This window comes from Chelonoidis abingdonii, chromosome 6 (genome assembly GCF_003597395.2).
Source record: "Chelonoidis abingdonii isolate Lonesome George chromosome 6, CheloAbing_2.0, whole genome shotgun sequence".
NCBI lineage: Eukaryota > Metazoa > Chordata > Testudines > Testudinidae > Chelonoidis > Chelonoidis abingdonii.
In genome coordinates, this window is record NC_133774.1 from 22311284 (window position 1) to 22333737 (window position 22454).

The window sequence follows — 22454 nt, forward strand, 5'->3', positions numbered from 1 at the left end:
GTACAAAAATCTTGAATTGGGCCTCAAATATTCATAAGTTTTTTAAAAAAAACAATTTTTGGTTCTCATTTGACTTCTGGTTTTTGAGTCTTAAGGTTCATGTTCCCAAGCTTTTCCACAACTTTAAAGGCTAGAATGGGGATGAGATGGTGGGGGCAGGGTGTTAAGTGAAAGATGAGATTCTCATGTAAGCAAAAGACTCCAAGAGCTACAGCTTTAAGAAAACCACCAAATACGATACTCATGATGAAATTAGGGGAATTGGTAACATTGCACATTAGATAATCTAACCTCTGTGCCTGATGTTACTTAGCTGTCTTGTGAATTTGTTGAAAGACTTAGATGTCTTTGTGATGTGCTGCGAAATCCTGAAATGAAAGCTAATTTTATAGCTCGATAGTGTTTTATTAACCTTCTTCAAATGAGTAAGAAATGTTTTTCATATATTCGTGCAGCTCCTTCTGGTTGAAATCAGAGCCCAATGCTCTGTAATTTTCAGACATTACAGTTAAGTGGGTGGAGCAAGTTACAGTGATTTGTTTTAGTCTGCTTTTTTTCTTCCTCTCTTCACTGATTTGTAAATATTTCAATAGTGTACAGTAACGCCTCACTTAAAGTCGTCCCAGTTAATGTTGTTTCGTTGTTACATTGCTGATCAATAGGGAACATGCTTGTTTAAAGCTGTGAAATGCTCCTTTCAAACATCGTTTGGCACCCGCCTGCTTTGTCCACTGCTTGCAGGAAGAGCAGCCCGTTGCAACTCGCTGGTGGGGACTTGGAACCAGAGTGGACCGGCAGCTCCCGTATCAGCTCCCATAAGTTCCCTATGCAGCAGCTGCCCAGCAAGCTGTCAGTTTCCCACAGTTCAGCTGTCCCTTCCCCCACTGTCATGTGCTACTCCTGCCCTCTGCCTTGGAGCTGCTCCTGGAGACTCCTGCTCGCTGTGTGGGGGAAGGGGAGGAAAAGGGGGGGCTAATGTCAAGGTGTTCCCCATACTCCTGCACCCCGCTTACCCCATCTTCCATAGAGCAGGGGGACACACGACAGGGATCAGGGCAGAGGGAGCTTGCTGGCAGCAGCTGTGGTCTCAGCAAGCTGATCTAATTAACAAGACAGTATACTTAAGCATAGGGTCAGCGTATTTAAAGGGGAAATGCGCATCTCTCTCTCACGGTGTGTGTGTCTGTCTTTGTCTGTGATGCTGTCTCCCCTCCCTCCATTCCTGCTGCCTTATAGAATGAGAGTGTTAACCGTTGGGGGCTCAGCAAACTGCTAGTTCATCATTTCGCAGTAAGGCATTCCCTGGGAAATATCCCACCCTCTGGTTCCTCCACCTCAACCAAGCTTCACAGTCGTCATCACTGTGTACCAGTATTAAATTTTGTTTAAAACTTATACCGTGTGTGTGTGTCTATATATATATATAGAGGGAGAGGGAGAGGGAGTCTTTTGTCTGGTGAAAAAAAATTCCCTGGAACCTAACCCCATCATTTACATTAATTCTTATGGGGAAATTGGATTCACTTAACATTTCACTTAAAGTCACATTTTTCAGGAACATAACTACAATGTTAAGTGAGGAGTTCTTGTGCGTAAATGATGGCTGGTTCAACTTACTGCTGGTGTTTATAGCGACATCTAGTGGACCTATTATTCAGTAATATGCAACACCTATAAATATCACCTCTTACTGATAGACAAGCGCTTTCTTTGACTTTAATTTATTCAGACATGTTTTTCAAGTGTTTTTAGTAAAGCCTTATAACAAGTGTAGCGTATATGTGTGTATTCTTGAGAGTCAGCACTTCAATTATTTTTTTTTCTATGACTTTAGACAGAAGACCCAACCATGGAACGGCCATACACATTTAAGGATTTCCTTCTCAGACCAAGAAGGTGAGGGGGTTTGTATACAACAAAAATTCTGTTTAAAAATAAAGTCTCATTTCTTTATTGAAAGAATACTGCCTGATTAATCTCCTTTGTTAATATTTTCTTGTTCTTTAGCCACAAATCTCGGGTAAAGGGTTTCTTGAGACTGAAAATGGCCTATATGCCGAAAAATGGAGGTCAAGAGGAAGAAACTACTGAACAAAGAGAGGAATCTGAGGTAAGAAATTCCACTTATTTCCCTTATTATTTCCCCCCAGTCCCATATTATAACCATGTTGAAGTTTTTGGAATCATTAAAGACCAGGCATAAACTCAACAGAATGCCATCCTGTAGTACGTGGGGGAAGAGTAAATGATGATTTTCGAAGAAATGGACTAGAGGAAATTACTGTTGTCTTCTGGGTTATTTAGCCTCATCTGCCTTTGTCATGAGCCATTTCAAGTCAAGGCCATTATTGTACATTTTGCTGTCATCAGAAAAAATAATATGTTTAAGCCTCCTTCCTCCAAAGAACCTACTTAATTATAAGATTTTATCTTGATTAGACAAATGAAGTCTGTCTCAGCTTATTATATTTGTGTCTTTTTGAACCTGGCCATTTTTCTTCCTTTAGTGCCCAGCAAGATGCACTAGTTGGCACCCCCTATCCTACCCTCCTAACCCCCATCACCCACTCCCCCTCGAAAAAACCCTCCTCCACTGAATTTTCATTAAGTGCTATGTTTGTTTATTTTTGCCTGATCCATTTTTATGCCAACCCATTTAATTAAGTTTTTGCTTTATTTTACACCAAAAAGGAACTTTTTCCACAGCCATATTTTCATGATGAAAGCATGTTTTTGTTTGTTGTATCATTTCAGTGTTAACCTTGCTATTACAAATAATTTTTAAATGAACTTACTATGTCCTCTTTGATTTTTATTCTTTTTCATTCGTTCCTTCACTCCTCTTGCCTTTCCTTTTTAAGAGTGTGTATCTTTACCTCGCTTTGCTAGACTGTTTGTTCCCTTGGTCTAATTTTGAGGTCACTTCTTTTTTAATATTAGTTACCTTCATAAGTCATTTTATAAGGATTAGTAAATGATTAATAGATGCCATATGTGTATGTACAGACATAAGTCATACATCTCATGCATAGTTAAAGGATATCAGTAGAAGGTGTTATAAAAACCATCCATAAGCAACCTATTGACCAGTGGACTCAATAACAATTGATTAATCAGTGATTAAAACATTTACTAATTTATTATCCCTTTATAAACTATTTCTTCAAGGAACCCTAGTACAAAGTGTGGCCAATTTTAAGTACCACTACTTCCCTTCATCTTTCTACTTCCTTGTTCCTCTCATTTTTCTGGTGTAATATGTTCTCATTCTCCTTCCCATTACTTCGTTCTCGCTCTCATTTCCTCTTTACTTCCACACTCTTATTCCATCTTACTCCGTCTATCCACCATTCTCATTCTCTCTCACTTTTCCACTCTTTTCTTCTATTGTATCCTCTTACTCCTTTCCCCATTGCACTTGTCTTCCTTTTCTGGAGTCTGGGCATCATTGTATTGGCTCAGTGAACATCTCTGCCCAATGTGAAGCTACATTCAAAAAAGCTAACTATGTGAGGATGCATAAGAAATGGGATGGGGAATAACTCTTGAAACATTGGAATGCCTTTATTCCTTTATATTAAATCAATAGTATGGCCTTACCTAGAATACTGTGTTCAGTACTAGTCACTCAGTCTCAATAGGACAATGCAGAACTGGAGAGGGTTCAGAGAAGAGCAGCAAAAATGATCAAAAGGCTGGAAAAACTCCCATATGAAAAGAGAGTGAAAAAGGATTGGGAATGTTAACGTTAGAAAGGAGGTGAAAAAGAGTGGACATGATAAAAGTATATAAAATAATGAGTAATCTAGACAAGATAGATTAGGAACTTCTGTTCTCTCTTTCTTCCCTATCTCATAATACAGGAACAGTGGACATTAAATTGAGTTAAAAGGTGGAAAATTGAAATCCGGAAAAAGAAAATTTTTCACACAACACATGACTAATCAGTAGAACTCATTGCCACAGGAACTCATTGAGACTAAGATTTTAACAAGATTCAAAAAGAGATTGGACATTATATGGCTTTCAAGAATATCCAGCATTATAATCAAAGGCAACAAATAGTTTGGAAGGAATATTAGACCTTGTGCTTCAGAATGAGACCTATGCTGCTGGATAGATTGTTCCTCATCTGATTACTGCAGGGTTCTTCCTCTGAAGCATCTGGTTCTGGCCATTGTTGGGGACAGGACACTGGACTGAATGGGCTGTGGGTTTGATCCAATATGGTGATTCCTATGTTCTTCTTTATCTGACAGTTTTACACTCTTCCTGCATATGTGCTCTCTCTCTCTTCCCCTCTTACATACATGTGTTCTGTCTCCACTTCAGCGAAAGTTCTGACTCCCTCTGACAGTGTAGCAATGTAGCTGGGGGTAGCATGGATGATGGCTTGGGCTAGCTGCACAGGTTTGTACCCAGGTGGTCTGGGCAGGTGTGTACTCACATGGCTAGCCTGAGCAGCTGCCTGCCCTACCCCCTCAGTTACACTGCTATTTTTCGCATGCTAGCTTAAGCATACCCTCAGGGCAGGTCTACCCTTAAAAAGCTGCAGTGGCACAGCTGCACTGTAGGGCTTCAGTGAAGATGCTACAACACCACTGGGAGAGCTTCTTCCATGGGCTTAGTTAATCCACCTCCACAAGAGGCAGTAGCAATGTTGACGAGAGAAGCTCTCCCATTGCCATACAACGGTGCCCCTTTTGTCTGCTGGTTTGTTCACTATCTCATGGCTAGATTTCAGGGACTGTCTGGCTGTCCTCAGCAGTGGAGAGATTATGGTGGATGCGATGTTTAAGGATTACGGAGTCCATTTTTTTCATGATGCTATCAAGATTATGAACAAGAGTGTGGTTTCATATGCTTCGTGGTGTCCAGTCAGATCTCCACCTTCCTAAGCATCTGCCCAGCTTAGCAAGAGGGACATGTAGTGATGATTATGATGATGTTTGTTTTGGTAACAAGTTAATCTCAGTCATGCTTCTGATGTAGGAAATGATGCTCTATACCTTTCCAAACACACCAGCTCTTGCAAGTGATTCTGAAGTTCTACGTTGTTCAATTACAGTAGTTCTGTTTATGATTTTTCTTTCATTCCCTCTTGAATACTTTCACTCTTCTGCAGATTACTCAGTGTTTAAAAACCTTCAGAAAAATCTATCCAAGTATTTTATATTTGGCATAAACACGATAGAATGCATTAGATAAGTCTCCCTTTAGAAGGATTACTTTGAATCAACTGTCTTCATGAATTTTTTATTGTTACTTTCTTGGCAGGACTGACTGTGTAGACTGTAAAAACTCATTCAGTCACAGCAGTTGCCTTGCAGTAAATTTTATGTAACATTCTCAACTCTTGTCTAGTTAGTCTTAATTTCAATTAGATCTCACAGTGGATGTTAGTTAAAGCCCAACTGTTGTTTTACTTTACCATGAGTCTGCAGTTGTCATATATCCATATTGTGACAATCTTTTTTACTAAAAAGTAAATTTTGAGGGGATATCTCATCCTATAATAGTTATTTCTCTTTCTCTCTCTATATATAGGTGGGGATCCGGGGGGGAGGAGAAGGAAGACCTCTAAAGCATATCTGCATTTCCTGGGAATTAATATAGCACCTGTTTTTTAAAAAAAAACTTTTAAAAAAAAAGATAGGAGTGAAATATTTATTGATGAACTTACAATTAGTGTATTGAAGTTGTCACTATAAAATCTAAAATATGTCTCAAAATATTACATAGGCAAAATGATTAAATAAAGTAATTATTTACCTACACTGGAATTTGAAGACACACCTCAAATAATATGTTCCTAATGGCAGTGGTAACTGTGTGGTTAATGAATTATTTACAAGGCTAAGTACACTTTATTTATAAAACAAGTTTGACAGATGGATCCCTCAGTCACTTTTCAATGTATAAAAAACAGCACCATTTTATTCAGTCTCTGCTCTCTGTGCCTGTTTTGTATTCAGAGTCATTCTGGGCTAGATCTACAAAGGGACTTCCATGTTGCAATGCTCAGTGCTGCAACATCTAACTTTAGGTGCCTTGCCATCCAGTAGAATTCACAGCCCTGAGTTAGGCACCTGGGCGCTCTATACAATGCGTATGAAGCATCTGGAATTCACACAAGCCAACGTGAAAGGGATTTATCTCTGCTTAAATTTCCCCCCGCATGGTGAGGAGAAGAGATTTAAAATCGGGTCTCCCTTCTCTCAGGTGAGTGCCCTAACCACTGGACTTCGGAATCATTCTCACTCTTTCTGGCCCAATGCACATTGAATAGCTTCAACAAGAGAAACTGAGAGAGCTCCACATCAGGATAGCCGATCGTTCAGTGCTTAAGGAAGAAGTGGGAAATCAAAGTTCAAATCCCTTGTCCCTGTCAGGCCATTTCCCACTCCCCAGGCCATTTTGTGTGAGTTTAGGCATGCTCAGAGCCTTGCAGGCAAGATAGGCCAAGGAACGCATGAGATGGGCACTTGGGCACCTAGACAAAGGCAGCTGCATGCATGTTCACTGGCAGAAACTTAGGCACCTGGGAGACTTTAATGCTAGAAAATCAGACACCTGAGGATTTTTAGTGCAGGCTTTGAGAATCTCTGTGACTCTGAAGAGTTGGACTTAGATGTCTGAAATGGCAGTTAGGTATCTGAGTCCTTTTGTGGATCTAGCCCCATCGGCCTAGTTAAAATATGCTTTTATATCTCTTTACTTTGTGAGCTGGATCTCCTTCTGGCTCACGCAGCGTCCTGATATTACAGGACTCTGAACATGAACCCTGAGAAGGCGAGCATCATCAACTCCAGTGGAAGTCAATGGGAGTGGAGTGCTCGTAGGCCTCGCTTAAGCAAAGTGCTTAAGCACAAGCATAACTTTGCACATATGCAACTGCGAGGTGTGGGGGTGAGTTGCAGACTAGGAGTAAGAGGAGGTTATCGATTCAAATGAGGGTAGAATTTGGTGTACAGAATCTTGTACTGAGAATGAAGCACGACCTAGAAAGAACTCAAATTGACAGCTGGTGACACAAGTACAGGGCTCTTTGCTAGAAGATCGGATTCTAGGATGGAGTCCTGAGAAAAGTAATTTACCAGGGGATTGGGAAAAGGACAAAGAATACAGTATATTCTTTTAATAAATTTTAACTTCCCATCTTGTCCTCTACTTGGACAATTAACTGGGCTAATTTCTGTTGAGAAATGAATTTACTATAACACAGTGACTGTTGGCATTATACAAAGTACTTGTTAATAATGAAGTGTTACTGAGAGTGTTCAAATACATCCTACAATCTGAAAAGCTTATACTGTCTTTCTTTTGTTTGCCAAGATATGAGGTATGTTGTATATCAGTGGGACAGGTTCTGTTTCATTCCATTTGAATTTTATTCTTAATTTTAATTGTTAATCCGTCACTTCAGAAGCTTTTAAATATAAGAAAACATTATACCCCAATTTCACAGGAATTTAACTTTTTTTGTTTAACTTAAATTTTATAATTCTTTTTTATTCCTAAGCGTGCGTGGGATGTGGTTGACTCCAATGACTCTGTATCTCATCATCAAGAGGAGTTACCACCTCCTCCACTGCCTCCTGGATGGGAAGAAAAAGTTGACAATTTGGGCCGTACTTACTATGTCAACCATAACAACAGGACAACTCAGTGGCACCGACCAAGTTTAATGTAAGTATCAGAGCAGTTCAATAAATTGATGGAACATGCAAAATTATGAGTAAGGATGGTTATTCTTTTAAACAATTATTATTGTTATGAATTCACAATAGATATCGCAGACAGTAGGCAGAACAAATCTTAAAACAAAAGACCTAAAGATTTTTATGAAGTATGTTCATACATTCTTTACAGTAACAGATTAGTTGTAAATGTGATGTTAACTGTGATAAATATTGGGGAATATAATTTGGTCTGGGTGTGTGAGTTGTTTGTTTTTTCATAAACTGTTCTCCTTAATTGAGAATTAAAAGCTCAGGTCCTTTGCTTGGAGATGACATTGTACTCCTTTAAAAAGTGATATTCTCTTTTTTAAAAAATTGTGTCACAGCTAATGAAACAAACATCTAGACCATTTTACTATTTTAGACAAATCTAAAGTTAATCAAAATTTTTATATGAGGCAATCTCCAAGCACACACAAAATCTTAAACACTTCAATAGGTGTTCATTACCACAGGAACATGGGCTCAGGAAAAAAGGAGAGTTTATTGTATATAATAGTTCCAGTTTGAAACCAGGTGATTCCTTAAACACTCAGGACCCAATCCAGAGTCCTCTGAAGACAATGGATGTCTTTCCAGTGACTACAGTGGATGCTGGATCAACCCCATAGAGACAGGTTCTACAAGGTGTTAAGTGTTTTCTGTATGTTGCTGAATGCCGTCAACTCTTAATTGCCTTTAGTAGATGTTAAGGGTGTTCAGCAGGATTGGGCACATAGTGAAATACCCTGTCCTGCCTTGGGATCACCTAAATCAGGCCCTTGTACCTAAACAGAATTCCACTGACTGCAAATTGTAGAAATTAGACCACCTATGTTGACAAATTAGAGGGTAATTTAGTTGAGCCCTCCATATACATGTTATCTCTGTAAAATAGAATTAATCAACAAGTTTAACTGACAGAATTGGTTGTAGTTAGTTTTGCTGCTTCAGGATGTTGGTTTACGTTTCCCATCTGGTCAAAAAGAGGGATTTTTGTGTTTTTGTTTTAACCTAGACCTTTTCTCACAATTCAGTTTTTATAAAGGCAGACAGACTTCTACTTTCATTGAGCCTCACTGACAGAGGGTCAGATTTATGTAATTTGTTAACATATATTAACATAGTAACCATACAACCTAGATCTCTGCTCACCATTCCTCTTTATAATTTGTATGCATATGACATTTCTCATGCAACTCCCATTCACAAGTGTGAGGTATGCTCACATTGAAGGGCAAAATCTGACACGTATGGCAGTGGAAGAACCTTTGGGAAATGTACAGAAGGAAACAATTCAGCCAGCCTTAGAGGTGTTCTCTGGCCTGCCAGGTTAGATAATTTACAGTGACTGTGTTGAAATTGAAGTTCAGGCAGTCACCTCGAAAGCCCAGCTTAGCCAGTAGGATGACATCTCACCTGACACACATTTGTAGAGATCCTGAAGTAAGGAAGAGTCCTTGCAGGTCACCAATCAGTAGGAATTTTCAAACTGTCATATTATTTCTGTAATGTTAAGTTTTCCCCTTATTTATAGATGTCAATTGAAGCTTAGAGACACGGTGGTGCATTTATTAATAGCTGTTGGTTAATTCTGATAGTAAATTATAGATTTTTCTTAATGGTGTTACAACATTTGAAGGCAGGGGGACTTATGGTAAGAAGCTCTCTGTGTTTTTAATGTCCTGTCAGCTTTTCTTGAACCTTGCATATGAATATCTGTAAATGATTTGGCAGTTGTGTTAAATATTGGGGGAATAGAGGGGTCACAAAAGGTATTAAGAGCTATATGGTTATTGGAAAATGCCTCTATACAAAGAGCCATATCTCCTTACAAGGGTTCAAGAACTCTCCAGTTTTATTCATGTGTGGTCTAGGTATCAAGATACCCATATTAGCTTTGTGCCATTATAGATAAGTTATTTGTGCTTCCGTGTGTATGTGTATTGTGGATAAAATGTGAAACAGCAGTACTTTTTTATTCTAGCTACGTCATACCCATATAATAGTTAACACAAATTAGTACCAACAAGGCTATTGGGGCATATTGCAGATTATTGGGAGGTCTATGCTGACTAGTTAGATTATTTAGTAAGTGTAGGCTTACAATAAGAACTGTAAAAGAGGAAAGAGAAATCTGCAGCATACCTTTTGAGTTTAAATACAGCTAAAAATATTTCACTATGCTAAGAGAGTCTAATATATACCAAAATGTGTAATTTATGTAATATTCTGCTGATGGCAGAGGTCCTTTCATGTCCTTAATTCTACATTTCTTGTTGTTACAAAATATGGTAGGCCAGGCATAATTGAGTAGGCAAGATCCGTACTGAAATCAAACATTAGTGAAACACCTGGATTTATTTTGCTGTTTGATGTAACTACTCTTCTTCCACAATGGGATAATTATTACAGTAACATCTTTTGAATATTAATTTATATTTATTATCATAATTATGTAAATCTATGTTGTGTACATTTCTTAAAACCCTACTGTTTGTTCTAGGTTTCCTCTTAGTTAGAGATTTGGATACTAATATTTTATGCAGACAGTGATTTCTAATTAATTATATATTTATTAACAGTAACAGTTGTAATAATTAACATATTGTGCCATATGTTTTGAATTGCTTTTAAAACCAACTCATATAATGGAATTTGGGATGTTATATACTGAATGATGGGGCTGTCCTCAGTTATCTTACAACAGTGGACTTGTCAAACAAACATGATTTCATTTTTTGAGTACAAGTTCGGTTGATAAAGATAACTGGTAGATGTAAAGTATCAGAGGGGTAGCCGTGTTAGTCTGGATCTGTAAAAGCAGCAGAGAATCCTGTGGCACCTTATAGACTAACAGACATTTTGGAGCACAAAATACAAATACACTTGCACAAATACAGACAGATATCATCTTCCTTTCCCCTGGAAATTTCCACTACATGCATCTGATGAAGTGGGTATTCGCCCACGAAAGCTCATGCTCCAAAACGTCTGTTAGTCTATAAGGTGCCACAGGATTCTCTGTTGCTTTGGTTGATGTAATATATTGACACTTTGTGAGGCATTTGACTTAGTACTCCACAAAAACCTGATTGGAAAAAAAAATAGCACAATACAATATCAGTAAAGAATGCGTTAAATGGATTAAGAACTGGCTAACTGACAGATCTCAAAAAATAGTTGTCAATGGGGAATCATCCTCATCAAATGAGGGTGTTTCTAGTGGGGTTCCGTAGGGCTCAGTACTAGGCCTAAGGCTATCCAACGTTTTCATTAATGATCTGGAAGTAAATGTAAAATCATTGCTGATAAAATTTGCGCATGACACACAGGTTGGTACGTAAGGACAAGGGCAGGGCAGTCGCACAGAGCAATTTGGATCATTTGATAAGCTAAGCCTGTTCAAACAAAATGAATTTTAATACAGCCGGATGCAAAATCATACATGTAGAAGTAAGGAATGCAGACCATTCCTACAGAATGGTGAGGGGGCGGGGGGCTGTATCCTGTAAAGCAGTGACTCTGAAAAGGATTTAGTGGTCATAGTGGACAAACAACTGATTGACTGATTGCAGCATATAAGGGCCTTCATGGGGAGAAAATACTGGGTCCTAGAGTTCTCTTTAATCTAGTGGAGAAAGGCAAATAATAAGAATGAAGGGCTAGTAGCGGAAGAAAGACAAATTTTAAATTAGAAATTTAGGCACAAATTTTTATAATGGGTGATTAATTGGTGCAACAAACTACCAAGGGAAGTGGTAGATTCTTCATCTTTTGATAGCTTCACATCAAGACTGGAAGCCTTTCTGGAAGTTGTGCTTTAGAACAGTTCCTTCTGGCCTTAAGCTCTTGAATCTTAGAAACAGAAGTAGGAAATCTAGTGGCCCATGTGATTGCTAGTAGGCTGTGTATCATCTCACTCGTAGGTCAGTGTTTCACATATAGCCTACTCAGGTAATGAGGAAATGTGGTGATGAGTGTTCTAGGGTCTGGGTTTGTAGTGTGTGGCCTGTGAATCACTTGTGCCCCTTGAGGCTGTAAATTGTAGCTGTTGAAAGTGATGATTATGAAGAAACTTTTTTTCTTAACACGATTGTCTTTGAAGGCTACAACTTCAAGCCTCAGGGGTCATAAGTGCAACTCCCCATTACTCCCAACATGCTCCATGCATCAGGGAAGTAAGAGTGTAGAGTGAAGGGGAGAGAGGTGTAGGAACTGGCTATTGTGAGCCTGTACCTGCTTGGGATTCCCTCATGCCAAGGGGATCCCCAAAAGGGGAATTACAGGTGGCTTTCACTCCCAACCACTGCACTTCCCGTTGGTGATTCCCCATGAGGGAATCTCTAGCAGGCACAGAGCCAAAATGTTTCCTTTCTCTCCCTCTCCACAGTCCCTCTCCACAGTCCCTCCACAGTACTCCAGCAGGGAGTATGTTGGGGGTGGGGATAAATTGCTGGAGCACAATGTGATTAAATTACAGAATTTTTACTTTGTGCTAAGAGGGCAGAGCAAAGCAGGAAATCTACCCCAAAGTGTTGATTGTGGCTCCTTGAACTTCCTGAAATAACACATTCAGTCCTTTATCTATGTGAAATGAGTTGGTGGTCCAAGGCCAGTGCTTTCTGAAGAGGCTTCTATCTCACAAAATCTCTCAATAACAACTACCATTCTTTTCTTGGCAGCCTCATCAGAGAGAACCAGGATTGACGTAAACATAGAGATGGAAGCAGCATCTTAGCTCTTGTGATGGTTCCTCCTAGCTCAGGAAATGTGCAGTGGTGGGGTACCCACTGCAGATAATAGGACAGGCAGTGCTAAAGGCCCATTCCCTCATCCAATAGGGCAGAACCATTGAACCCAGGCCACAAAAGAATTCTTGGAGTTACAGATGAAAAAAACAGGAATGGGAGTGAGGTCCAAAGTTAAAAATGAAGGAACCAGAAGGGGATGCTGAGCAGAGAACCCCAGACAGCACCTCTGATCCTGTAAGGAGTCAGTGTTCACCACCCAGGGAATTCTTCCCAGAGACATGACCGGACAAGGGACTGGAAATTGGTCCTGCAGTTACAGAGCACACCAGAAGGATTTATGACTTTTTGGAGCCACCAGTGGGGTATCCCTGAATGAGGAAGTGTAGGGGAAAGTGCAGCCAGAACCACTATAAGAGGTTCTGGAGAAGCTAGAAGAGGGGCTGCAGCCTGGCATACTCTATGTAGATGTGCACCAGGGTCTCACTTTTGTTGCAAAAAGAACAGGTGTCAGGATTCTTGGATGCATGCTCATGGCTCCATAGAACAGCTGCCTGCTAATATTCCTAGCAGGCCATGGAACCAGAGTGGAGTTCAGACTGGCGCCCAGTAAGTGGTAGCAGATCCCACCACTTGGTGTTGGGGAAGGACACAAAGGCAAGGAAGTGGATGATAGGAAACACAAGGGTGTGCAGATGTTCTTGGCACGCAGTTCGGAGACAGACTGGATAGATGGCATTGAGCCTGCTCAAGTTGTGTGCTGGGGATGCCTGGGGCAGCGGGTGATGAAAAACTCCAGAAGGCCAGGCGTGAGAGATGGGCAGGGAACACTGACCTGCAGGACTCGCTTGTTATAAGCGACAGAAGTGGGTGCAGCACCTGATGGGTGATATGCAGATGAGCAGCCCCATGCGCTGGTCGAGTGCCACAGGGTCCACTCAGTCCCTCCAATCATAGTCCAGGAGGTCTCCAATTCTATAGATCTAGTTGCTGAAACCAGCTTCCGGGTCCTGGGGAGGTCATGGTAAAAAGATCAACAGCTCAGTGAGGTCTCAGGGGGGACGTCATGGGTGGAGAAAAGAGCTGCCAGTTGTATTGGAGCCTGAGAGGTGGTGGAGGAAGGTGTGCACTAGCATGTTCTATACCAGACTACCTGCACCATAAAAGAATCTCTGCAGGACTGAAGGTGGATGGCATGGATGGCATGTACCTGGCTGCAGGTATAGGCCAGGCCCTGTCCACCCCTCCAGGAGGAGGCCCAGGACATCTGCAGAGACCCAGTACAATGCCAGCTAGAAGAACTCTAAGGCCTGGTCTACACTGGGGGACGGGATCAATCTAAGATACGCAACTTCAGCTACGAGAATAGCATAGCTGAAGTTGACGTATCTTAGATCGACTTAGATTGACTTACTTCACGTCCTTGAGGCGTTGGATCGACGGCCGTCACTCCCCCATCGACTCTGCTTCCGCCTCTCGCCTGGTGGATTTCCGGAGTCGACGGGGAGTGCGTTCGGGGATCGATTTATCACATCTAGACGAGACGCAATATATCGATCCCCAATAGATCGATCACTACCCGCCGATCCAGCAGGTAGTGTAAACATACCCTAGGATTTTCTTTTGGAGGCTGGCCAGGATTCCTAGGGGTGGGTGCTTGGTGTTGAACTGGTGCCAGAACATGGGCAGGACTAGTTGGTTGATTACAAGCACCTACAATGGTAGGGTAGTGTATTGAAGTGTGGGCTGCTCTGCCTGTTTTGTATATAAAGGATCTCAGTATCTAATGTCAGAGAAGTTACAATGGGTACTAAAATCTGTAACTCTGTTTTTTAATTTACTAGAAGTTTTGTGATTGACTTCAGGTTTTATTTGCTTTGGACTATTGGTTGATCTGTTTGAATATATTTTGACAGAGTTATAATATAAGCATTAATCTTACAGTGTCTTTGTAATTATTTGTAGATGGACAGAACATCTTGAATTACAATGTGTTAATTTAGCATTAATAGTTTTGCTGTTCCTCTTGTCTGTCCTTGCTCGTTTCCACAATGTCCAGTGATGTTGCATCTGATTCAGACAACAACATCAGACAGATAAACCAAGAGGCAGCCCATAGACGGTTTCGTTCTCGGAGACACATTAGTGAGGATTTGGAGCCAGAGCCTTCGGAGAGTGGAGATGCATCTGAAGTACGTACAGGTCTTGAAATCATTTCCTCAGCAATAAGAAACTGTTCTATGGTGTTACAAGAGTCCCTATAACTAAGTTAAATTCGTCCAAACATATTCCTTTTAATTGTAAGTTAGTTTATATACAATATATACAGCAATGTTTTCACACAATTTTTGAGGTAGCTGCCTGAGCCAAATTCTGGTGATAGTCAGGTGGAATGAAACTGAGTGAGATGGTGTTTCCAAAGCCATGCAAATTCACGTGTCTAACTTGCCATAATCTTTTTCCTTTCATCAGCCTTGGGAAACCATTTCAGAGGAAGCGAGTATAAGTGGAGATTCCTTAAGCCTGTCATTGCCACCACCCCCGGCTTCTCCAGTCTCTCGGACCAGTCCTCAGGAGCTGTCTGACGAATTGAACAGAAGACTTCAGGTCACTCCTGATTCCAATGGGGAACAATTTGGTTCTTTGATTGTAAGCAATGTGATGTGCTCATCATATATATTACTGAACTAACCTTGGTTACTTTAAGTCTGATATGGTCTGAATCATCCATCTGTGTAGGTAGTAGTTGGAAGGTATTATGAATCAAGTATTATTTTACACTTGAGGGCTTGGATTCTCTTTTTAATAACCTCAATGTTGTCCCATAATTTGATATTTGAGGTTGAACAAGAGCAAGAATTATTAAATATGCATGTATCTTCTAAAGAGTTGTAGACAGTGGATAAAATTGTGTTTCCACTGAAGTTAATGGAAGTTTTGCCATTGATTTCATTGGAGCCAGAATTTCATCCAGTGTCTCTAAAAACAAACCTGGCTTATAGTATGGTTTTTTAAAAATATCACCTTTTGATTATTTTTTATTTTGATTCAGGGGAGGATTATCTCCATGATTTGAGCATCAGCCTGCTAAACCCAGGGTTGTGAGTTCAGTCCTTGGAAGAGACCAGTTAGGGATCTGGGGCAAAATCATTACTTGGTCCTGTTAGTGAAGGCAGGGGGCTGGACTCAATGACCTTTCAGAGTCCCTTTCAGTTCTATGAGATATTAAAATTTAAAAAAATTATTAAAACAGAATATTTTAAAATCCTATTTGCTTTTTGCAGTTCAGTTATAAATAAACTTGTCAGTTTTGCTGTCTGGTTGTCAAGTACTGGCAAAATATTGCAATGTTGAGAAGAATTGCACACCACTGTGGAATGTTTGTTTGGATGTCAGTGTGGTGGTTTTATGTGGATGTATGTATTAGAATTTTAAAAACAAATGTGGAAACACGTACCTTGATATTAGGTTTAGCAGATGCAAAATTTCAACTGAAAGTTCCCTTTGAATTTGATTGTACAGCTTGACAGGGTCAGAATTTCACCATTCAGCATAGTACTAAAAACAACAAACAGTACTAATGTTACTTGCACAGACTTACCAAGTTTTCACTCATATAAAGGACAGATTCCTCTATTTTGGTTAAATTTTAAGTCATTTTTTATTAAAATATTACACTTATGGATTTTATAATTTGGTTCACTGAGTTTAAATTTTTTTTAATCCCACTAGTGGAAATTATGTTAGCTTTAGAGCAGTGTTACAATAATGGTCATCTTACAAATAAAAGATATTGCTTTTGTGTATGTTTGTAATATATTTTAAAACAAGTGCTAATCTCTTAAATTGGAACTTGACAAAGACCTCACAATTTGAACTGGATCAAATATTAAAAGGCTTAAACAAGATATAACTGGAGCTGTTTAGCTGTGGTAAAATATGAAATTTCAAGGTTTTGTAAGATTTGTATATGTTCGCCCTCCTTAGTAGGATGAAAAGTTACAATTTGTATTTGTAATATCTTATAATCAAGGCAATTGATGATCATGATCATATCATGGAGGACGAGTAATATGATTGCAAGTATGGGAATATTTCATGTCTCTCTGATAAGAAACTGAATATACTGTCGTCTCATAGGACATCTTTTTGTCGTTCAGGAGATAAGAAACCTAAATTGAGATACGTTCTGGTTAAGTGTTAATTTACAAAATTAAGCAGATGTAAATTCTGCTCAGAGTCTGCGTGAATAGATGATTTGAATGTCAGCTGCGAGCTAGTTTAGCAGACTCTGTAGCCCCCAGTCCTGCAATCAGAACCACATGGTAGAACCTGGTGCCTTTGTTAGATACCCACTGATTTCATTGGGATTTCATCCTGGGGACAGGAGACTAGGGACATAAAACAATAGCTTTGGCTGAAAAAATTGTCTAAATTAAAGTACATCAATAATAATTATTTTCCCACGCACAGTGTACGTGGCAGCAAAATGAGATTTTCTTTTTAAAAAACTGATTTTCACTTTGTGTGTACTCCTAATACAATTTTTGATCTAACAAGTTTGAATCTTTTGAGGAAAGACTGGAGGTTCCAAGATGCACCTTATTTAACTTACTTTGTTATTTATTTGTATTCCCGTAGCACCTGGGAGTGTCAGTCTGAATCATTCTTTAAACAGGCCAGATAGTTTGTATATCTGTAGTTCACAGTTATTCCATTTTTGTATATTGTTTGCCAGTTGTCCTCTGCATAGAATATCTACGATAGGAATTGTGCAGCTCAACAGTCTAAAACTACCCAAGATCTGTTTCTATGCATGGAACCTGCAATCTCATTCAGACAATATAGAAAAGCAATGCAATAAAGTATCCAGAAAGCAGCTGACACACAAACAGTGTTTGTCAGCTAAATTAATAGGCTTCTTATTTGCAGTAATTCAGTTAAGAGCAAGCATTGCTGACGCTAGAAAGAGAGAATAGGGTTCCAAGTGAGAGGTTGTTTTGAAGCTAATTGATTTTCTTTCCATCTTATGGAATTCTCATGAGTAATAGAAAAATCATTGACACTAGGCCTAATGCTTTGAATCTAAAGTCCAGATGCTAGTGTGTGAAGCTAGTACGCTTATGGGGATATTATAAAGTGAATGTGTTTTTTAACAGGGAGGCAGTGTTATCCTGAGAACCCACCTTGTTAGCAGGTGTTGAGCCTGCCAGGTGTTGCTGAGCCCTGGTCCGTTGTTGCAGGTGAACCTTTTACCCTACCCTAGGTATAAGGGAGATTGGAGTGGCTGGCTGCTCAGAGGGAAGGGATCTGGGAAGAACAGACTTTGAGAAGGAACCTTAGTTGCTGCCAAATCTGAGAAGGCTTAGGGCCGTATTTTGAGTCAATTTGTTTAGAAAGCCAATTTCCATGGAAGTAGCCTGTGTTTTGAAGTAGAAAGGGAGAGCCACCTGTTCAGGCTTACTTGTCAGTATAAAAAATTGAGTGGGACCAGCATTAGTATTTTTAAAGATCAAGCAGGGTGATTCTCTGGGGATCATCAACAAACTAGTCCCTTCCCCTCTCACAATAGCTCTAAAACGAGACCCATTTTAAAGAAAAAGGGAATGAGAATGTGCAACCTTTGGACCTTCCCTCTCACTGCTGCACTGTAGCCCAAATCCTTGTGTTGAGGTCCATGCATGCAAAGGGTAATTCTCTTAGTAGCTGTGTCTAGAACTGTTAGGTCTCCATATGGTGCAGTTTTTTGTAATCCTGACCTATGTCACGTGACTGGAGCTGGGAAATGCAGTTCAGTCGTTTACCAATATTCCTTTGTGTCACACTTAGTGTGGACAATTCTTGCAGTTATATCATGAGTAAGACCCTACTTCAGTTGCGGGATGGTTGTCAAATAAATTTGTCCGAGTTGTGGGCAAGACATGGAAAATCATGGAAAAGTAATAATGGATCTTTTGTTAATTGTGGTTATTTGGAAAAGCCAGAGTGTCCTATTTGATTAAGAAAAAATTGCTGGAACAATATAAACATTCAAATATTATGTTATGCCTGCTAATTTTTTTTGATATCAGACATTTTGCTGCAACTATATTACAGTCAATAATGTGCATGGCTGACAGCCCAAGTCCTCGCTGCTATCAAATTGGATAAATGGGGTTCTACTGTACTAATAGGGAAAAAGGTGTTTGTTGCAAACTCAAAACGTATGCAAAATTGTTTGTGAAAATAGCATCCAATGTAAGCTAATTAAAATCAAAATTGCGGTGGAAGTCTAATATTGCAGCAGCTGCAATTTCCTCAATATTGCAAATTAAGTAGGGCCTTAATCATGAGTCTTAGGATATTGGGTGTTTTTGTTAAAGCCTCATTTCCCTTTGCAGAAATGGGAACCAGTGTCTAGTATTATGTAAAGAGACATTTAATTGCTATGATTGTCAAAACAGTTTTTTTTATGAAGTCAGTAATCTTCATATCCACCTGGAAAGCTGGGTAATCCATCTGACTCTCAGTCTAGTAAACTCAGATTTTTATCTTCAAAAAATATAGGTAAGAGACAGTGTTTTCCCCCAGCATAAGAGCTGGGCATGCTACATATTGCATTCTTGGGGCTTTTCTTCATTTGTGATTCAGAAATCCTGTGGGATGGAGGACTTCTAAGATCACAGATGTGTTCTTACCCTTTGACCACCATTAAGAACTTCGTGATGGTGATCTTGGTCTTCAGTGAGTTCATACTCTGTTCCCCATCATTCTTTTATCCACTATGATAGTGCAGTGTGCTGCTAGGCCGTTTTTTCTTGATAGGGAATACAAATGTCTTAATAAAGGAACGAATTCTTTAAGGCGGGAAAAAGCTTGCACTGCCATGCAAAGCTCAAGTGGTAGGTACCTGTCTGCAGATAAGAGTGTCTCTGTTTCCACCAAATCCAGTAGCAGCTGATGATAAACATATAGGAAAACCTGATTTTTTAAAAAATGGGAGAGCAGCACACACAGACAACTAAAGCACGTGCCTAAGAGTTGTTAAATGCCTCTTTATTATACCACCTGTAATGAATGTTATGACTACCAGTACTGTTGTGATGAGTACGATATAAATACCTATACAGAATGACAGAGTAATATCTATTCTAATCCTCCTAATGAATTGGTCAATTTCTGAGTTGATATCAATTACATATTACTATTAACAGCACTTTCATCACAGACTTATGTCTGCACAGCAGTGGAAGATGTCATTTGCAACCCGGGTGGACATGCTCACGCTTGCCTTTATCTAGCTAGTGTGCTAAAAATAGCAGAAAAAAGTTATTGGCACAGGCTTCAGTATAGGCTGAACAAGCTCACTCAGGGCACTGGGTATGTACTCTCTGCTATTTCTAGCGTGCTAGCTGGATTACAGCTAGCACAGGTATGTCTATTCAGGTAGCAAATTATCACTTCCATTGCAGTGTGGACACAGTCGCAGTCTGTATACAATGAATTCACATTTTACACCTGCAGGTGTTCTTACTATTTTAAGGTAGGAATTGGTTCTTGGGAGTATGTTTGATAATGTATTCATCCTACCAACCCATGACCAGGGCATTGGGTTCCAGCAAAGACCCACAATAGGCACTAATCCAGCATAGGTTCTAGAATAGAGCTTTCAGCCCTCAGTCCACAGGGTATTGGGGCATTGGATGCACTTAATCACTCCTGTGTAGGAGCAGCACCCTTCCCTGCCCCTATGTGGGTGATAAACACAGTGTTTATTTGGCTCAAGGAATCTTGTGTAGACTCTTCACATGGAGTGAATTCTATCCTATTGGTTAGTGAGGGGCTGCATCGGAGCCCCAGAGAGTTAGGCAAAGGTTCATACTTTTCTTTTTACTGCCCAGTCCCATCCTATATTCCCTGAGCTCTCTCCTCTGAAGCTGCATAGACACAGAAGCACTATGGGACTTTCAGTCAGCATTTCATTTGGGGTCAGCCTTCCCAACTTGCTGCCAGTTACAGGACTGTTTAATCTGCTCTGTATTTTCCCAGAGAAGCTGCCAACTAGCCAGCCCTCCTCCCTTGAAGTCTGTCCGTAAGACACCCATGTCTCGACTGTTAAATAACAGGGCGAGATGTGTGGCCCGCTTCTTCCTGTTCCCAGTTAGTCCAAAACAGGCCCAGGGTGAAATGCTGAGAATCTGAGAGAATGGTTTTGCATTGTGACACAAGATTATGTAGAAATATAAAGGAGATGGAGATTGCAGGGCAAGCATGGTTTATTTTGGACTCAGAGAGCAATATTGAAAAATAGAAATGAATTTGATAAAATGAAAATTCACGTGTTTAATGCATTACAATTTAGGAAGTTTCTCCTTTCTTTCAGCAGAGAGATCCTTCTTCAAGGTTGAGATCTTGCAGTGTAACAGATGCAGTTGCTGAACAGTCTCACTTATCACTGGTAAACCAAAGCTCATTTTTATTTCTTCTGTGCTTTGTTTTAAATATTCTTTGGTTCTGAGTGGAACCTTTTCCTGTTGCAATGGCTTCAGAATATTTATACATAGGTGGTAGGAATATGACTGTACCAATTGATAACTGATTCCAAATTAAGATCATGTTGCATAGGTCAACAAATGAACGTGGTTATACTTTTTTTTTTTTTTTTTTTTTTTTTTTTTTTTTTTTTGTCAAAAGATTAAGTCAAAATGATTAAAGACAGTGGATGAAATCTGTGGCCTCACTGAAGTAGATCAAAGTTTTACCATTAACTTTATTGGGCCAGGCTTGAGGTCAGGCTTTGAGCCAGGCATCTAGTTGTGTCCTCATTATATCTCTGCAATCTGGAGTTGCGTGTCACTAAGGGAATTTGACCCAGTGCTATTTTTTGAAATCAATACACACGTTTTGGAATAGACTTATGCTTGGGCTTACACGTAGCTATCTAATTAGAATGGGCAAAATTGTGGTGAGAATTTCATTAAATTTGAGAGGTGGCAAGGGTTGGGTTGGTGTGGTTTGTTTTTTTTTTTCTTTTTTTTTAGAGGAGAAAGGGGTGGTTAATATTGAAAATTCATGGACTGTTTTGTGCATTAGAGTTTTGTTTTTGTGTGTCCGGTATTATTTAAAGCCATTCAAATATTGTACAGAAGTGTTACCACAACCTTTTCTGGCCTGTGAAGAAACATAACACAAAGAAGAAAAGTAGGTGCACACCCAAGAGGTGGTGGAGCAGTTAGGAAATCAACACTTTTTGCAAATGTGAAAAAATTTGCAGCATGTTGCAAGCAGTGGAAAACTGCCAATTTAAATAAAAAGAAATTGACTAGTATTTCACTCAGCTTAACATCCCCGTTATAAAGGGCCATGTAAAACCAAAATCTAACAGTCAAATAATTTTCTGACCAGATGATATAAGTTAACAAGTCAGGTTTTCCTAATATAGTAGCTAAAAATTAACTGAATCCTTGAACAGGAAAAGGATCCACATCCAAGATGATTCTTAAACAGAAAAGGTAGCTTTGGTTCTCTCTTACTCTATAGTCATGTAGCACTTTACTGCTGATGTTCTGAAGCTCTACATTTTTTTCCAATAGAATTGGGCAAAGTGGTGGTGACACACGTAAAATCACCAAGAATAAATTGCAGAAGATCAGCATTTACTATGGCTGGCCAGAATATTTCATAACGGATGACATTCAACAAAAAATTGACAATATTTCCTGTATAACTTCTGCAGAAATCTCCCCCCCCGCCTTTTTTTTTTTTTTACCGAGAACTAGTAAAATATGGACATACGAACGAAATGGATCATTAGAACTTGATTCTTCAGTAAATAACAAAATATGAACAATTGAAGGCTCATGTTGTCACCTTTTTTATTGTTAAATTGGTGTGATTCAGCCATTTTTAATTTGAAATTGGCTAATTTTTTTAATATAAATTTGTAAAATTAAACAGTTGACATTTTTTTCCTATTTTTATTACTTCACCATAAAGCTGGAGA

The 22454-nt window shown here is 39.5% G+C and overlaps 1 protein-coding gene across 1 annotated transcript in view; it reads left to right on the forward strand.

Moving 5' to 3' along the window:
• The window catches only part of NEDD4L (NEDD4 like E3 ubiquitin protein ligase), a 413015-nt gene that overhangs the window by 323689 nt on the left and 66872 nt on the right, over positions 1-22454 (forward strand). Inside the window, exons 7-12 of the mRNA XM_075067477.1 lie at positions 1835-1896; positions 2008-2110; positions 7523-7689; positions 14532-14664; positions 14945-15121; positions 20835-20909. Coding sequence (XP_074923578.1) covers positions 1835-1896; positions 2008-2110; positions 7523-7689; positions 14532-14664; positions 14945-15121; positions 20835-20909 — 717 coding nt within the window. The remainder of the gene's footprint in view (positions 1-1834; positions 1897-2007; positions 2111-7522; positions 7690-14531; positions 14665-14944; positions 15122-20834; positions 20910-22454) is intronic.